This window comes from Chaetura pelagica, unplaced genomic scaffold (genome assembly GCF_000747805.2).
Source record: "Chaetura pelagica isolate M959 unplaced genomic scaffold, ChaPel_1.0 scaffold713, whole genome shotgun sequence".
In the NCBI taxonomy this organism is placed as follows: Eukaryota; Metazoa; Chordata; class Aves; order Apodiformes; family Apodidae; genus Chaetura; species Chaetura pelagica.
In genome coordinates, this window is record NW_009952819.1 from 229,597 (window position 1) to 231,036 (window position 1,440).

The 1,440-nt window shown below is 55.6% G+C and overlaps 2 protein-coding genes across 2 annotated transcripts in view; one reads left to right on the plus strand and one right to left on the minus strand.

Moving 5' to 3' along the window:
• The window catches only part of SRR (serine racemase), a 3,313-nt gene extending 3,039 nt beyond the window's left edge, over positions 1 to 274 (minus strand). The window contains exon 1 of the mRNA XM_009995126.1: positions 269 to 274. Within this exon, the coding sequence (XP_009993428.1) occupies positions 269 to 274 (6 nt within the window). The remainder of the gene's footprint in view (positions 1 to 268) is intronic.
• Positions 275 to 620: 346 nt separating this feature from the next.
• Positions 621 to 1,440, plus strand: part of SMG6 (SMG6 nonsense mediated mRNA decay factor) — a 124,382-nt gene continuing 123,562 nt past the window's right edge. Inside the window, exon 1 of the mRNA XM_009995127.1 lies at positions 621 to 1,435. Within this exon, the coding sequence (XP_009993429.1) occupies positions 621 to 1,435 (815 nt within the window). The remainder of the gene's footprint in view (positions 1,436 to 1,440) is intronic.

The following is a 1,440-nucleotide window of genomic DNA, read 5'->3' on the forward strand; positions in this document are numbered from 1 at the left end:
CGCGTGCGACAGTCCGGGTTCGGTGGGGAGATGAATTATGGCTTGTCCAGGTTGTGTTCTCTGGCGAGTCTTTGTGTAAAGACAGTTACAGAGGGAAGAGAAGCGTTGCAGGGCTGTGAGCTGGGGGGAAAGGTGTGTTTGCCTCAAAGCAACGCGCCGGCAGGGCAGGGGGTGTTGGAGGAGGCAGCTCCTGCTGCCAGGACGGCTCTGGACCAGCCACAGGCAGATGCTGCTGCCACCTCTGATGCTCAGACTTTATGTCTGGTACTTGCATGTGTCTGCTCAGCTCCTGCCTTGAGCTTTCTGCCTCCCTTTCTCAGCTGGTTGGTGCTTGAGGCACAACCTGTTGCAGGGTGTGTTTTGTGACTGAGTCAGGCTGAGGATTTGCTCAGCTTTGTTGTACTTTCTCATTTCCTACTCTTGCTCTGTGATTTCCTGTAAACTTTGACAGAGGATTTCAGATCTGTTCTCTTGAACCTGCCCTGAGGGTGACAGGCTCTTTGTCTTGATTTTTCTTGGAGAATACTTGTCCTGACACTTTGTATTTTACTTTTTTTTTTTGGTCCTTGACTGGTTTGTGGCAGGAATAACTTTCTTCTTTCCATTTTTCCCCAGAAAACATGAAGGAAGTGAAGGAACCAAGGCATCGTAAAGACAATAGGCGCCCAGACCAGGAGATTTACAAGCCTGGTCTCTCCCGACTGAGGGGCAAGGTAGTGCTGCCTAAGCAGGAGGCTACAGAGAAGGAGAAGAGCAGAGCTGAGGAGAGTTCCAGTGACAAGGGTCTTCTGGGAGGAGGGACTTCAGTCCCAGAGGATTTTGGCAGAGCTGGTGGCCCCAGCCAGAACAGTCCTTTGCAGGAAAGTGAAGAGACAGAGGCTAAAGAGGGTCTTCACAGCCAGGAGAACTTGTCCAAGCAGCCTGCTCCAGATGAGTGGTGTCCCAAGACCACCAGGAGAACCAAGAAGCCAGACCAGCAGATCTACCAGCCTGGGAAACGGCTGCACCCAGCTGTGAAGGACCCGTCCCTGTGCTCAGCTGCTGAAGAGGTCACCAGCAGGATGGAGCAGCTGAAAGTCGAGAGAGATGAAGAGACTGAGAAAGGTACCGGAAAAGACAATCACAGGAAAACCAGATCAAACAAGGAGGATAGAGGGGGGAGCCTGGCAGGGGAAGGAGCCAGAGCCTCGAGGGGCGAGGCGGGGAAGCGCGCGGAGCGCAGGAGGGCGAGCGAGGAGGCGCTGCCGGGGAAGCTGGGCTGCCCCAAGCGCTATTCCCGCTCCGACAAGCGGCGCAGCCGGTACCGCACCTGCAGCACCAGCTCAGCCGGGAGCAGCAACAGCGTGGATGGAGTCCCCCTGGTGGATGGGGTGGAGAGGAGGCAGGAGCGTGCCAGGGAGAGGATGCGTCCTAGGAAGCAGCTTTCTGCCTCCTCCACTG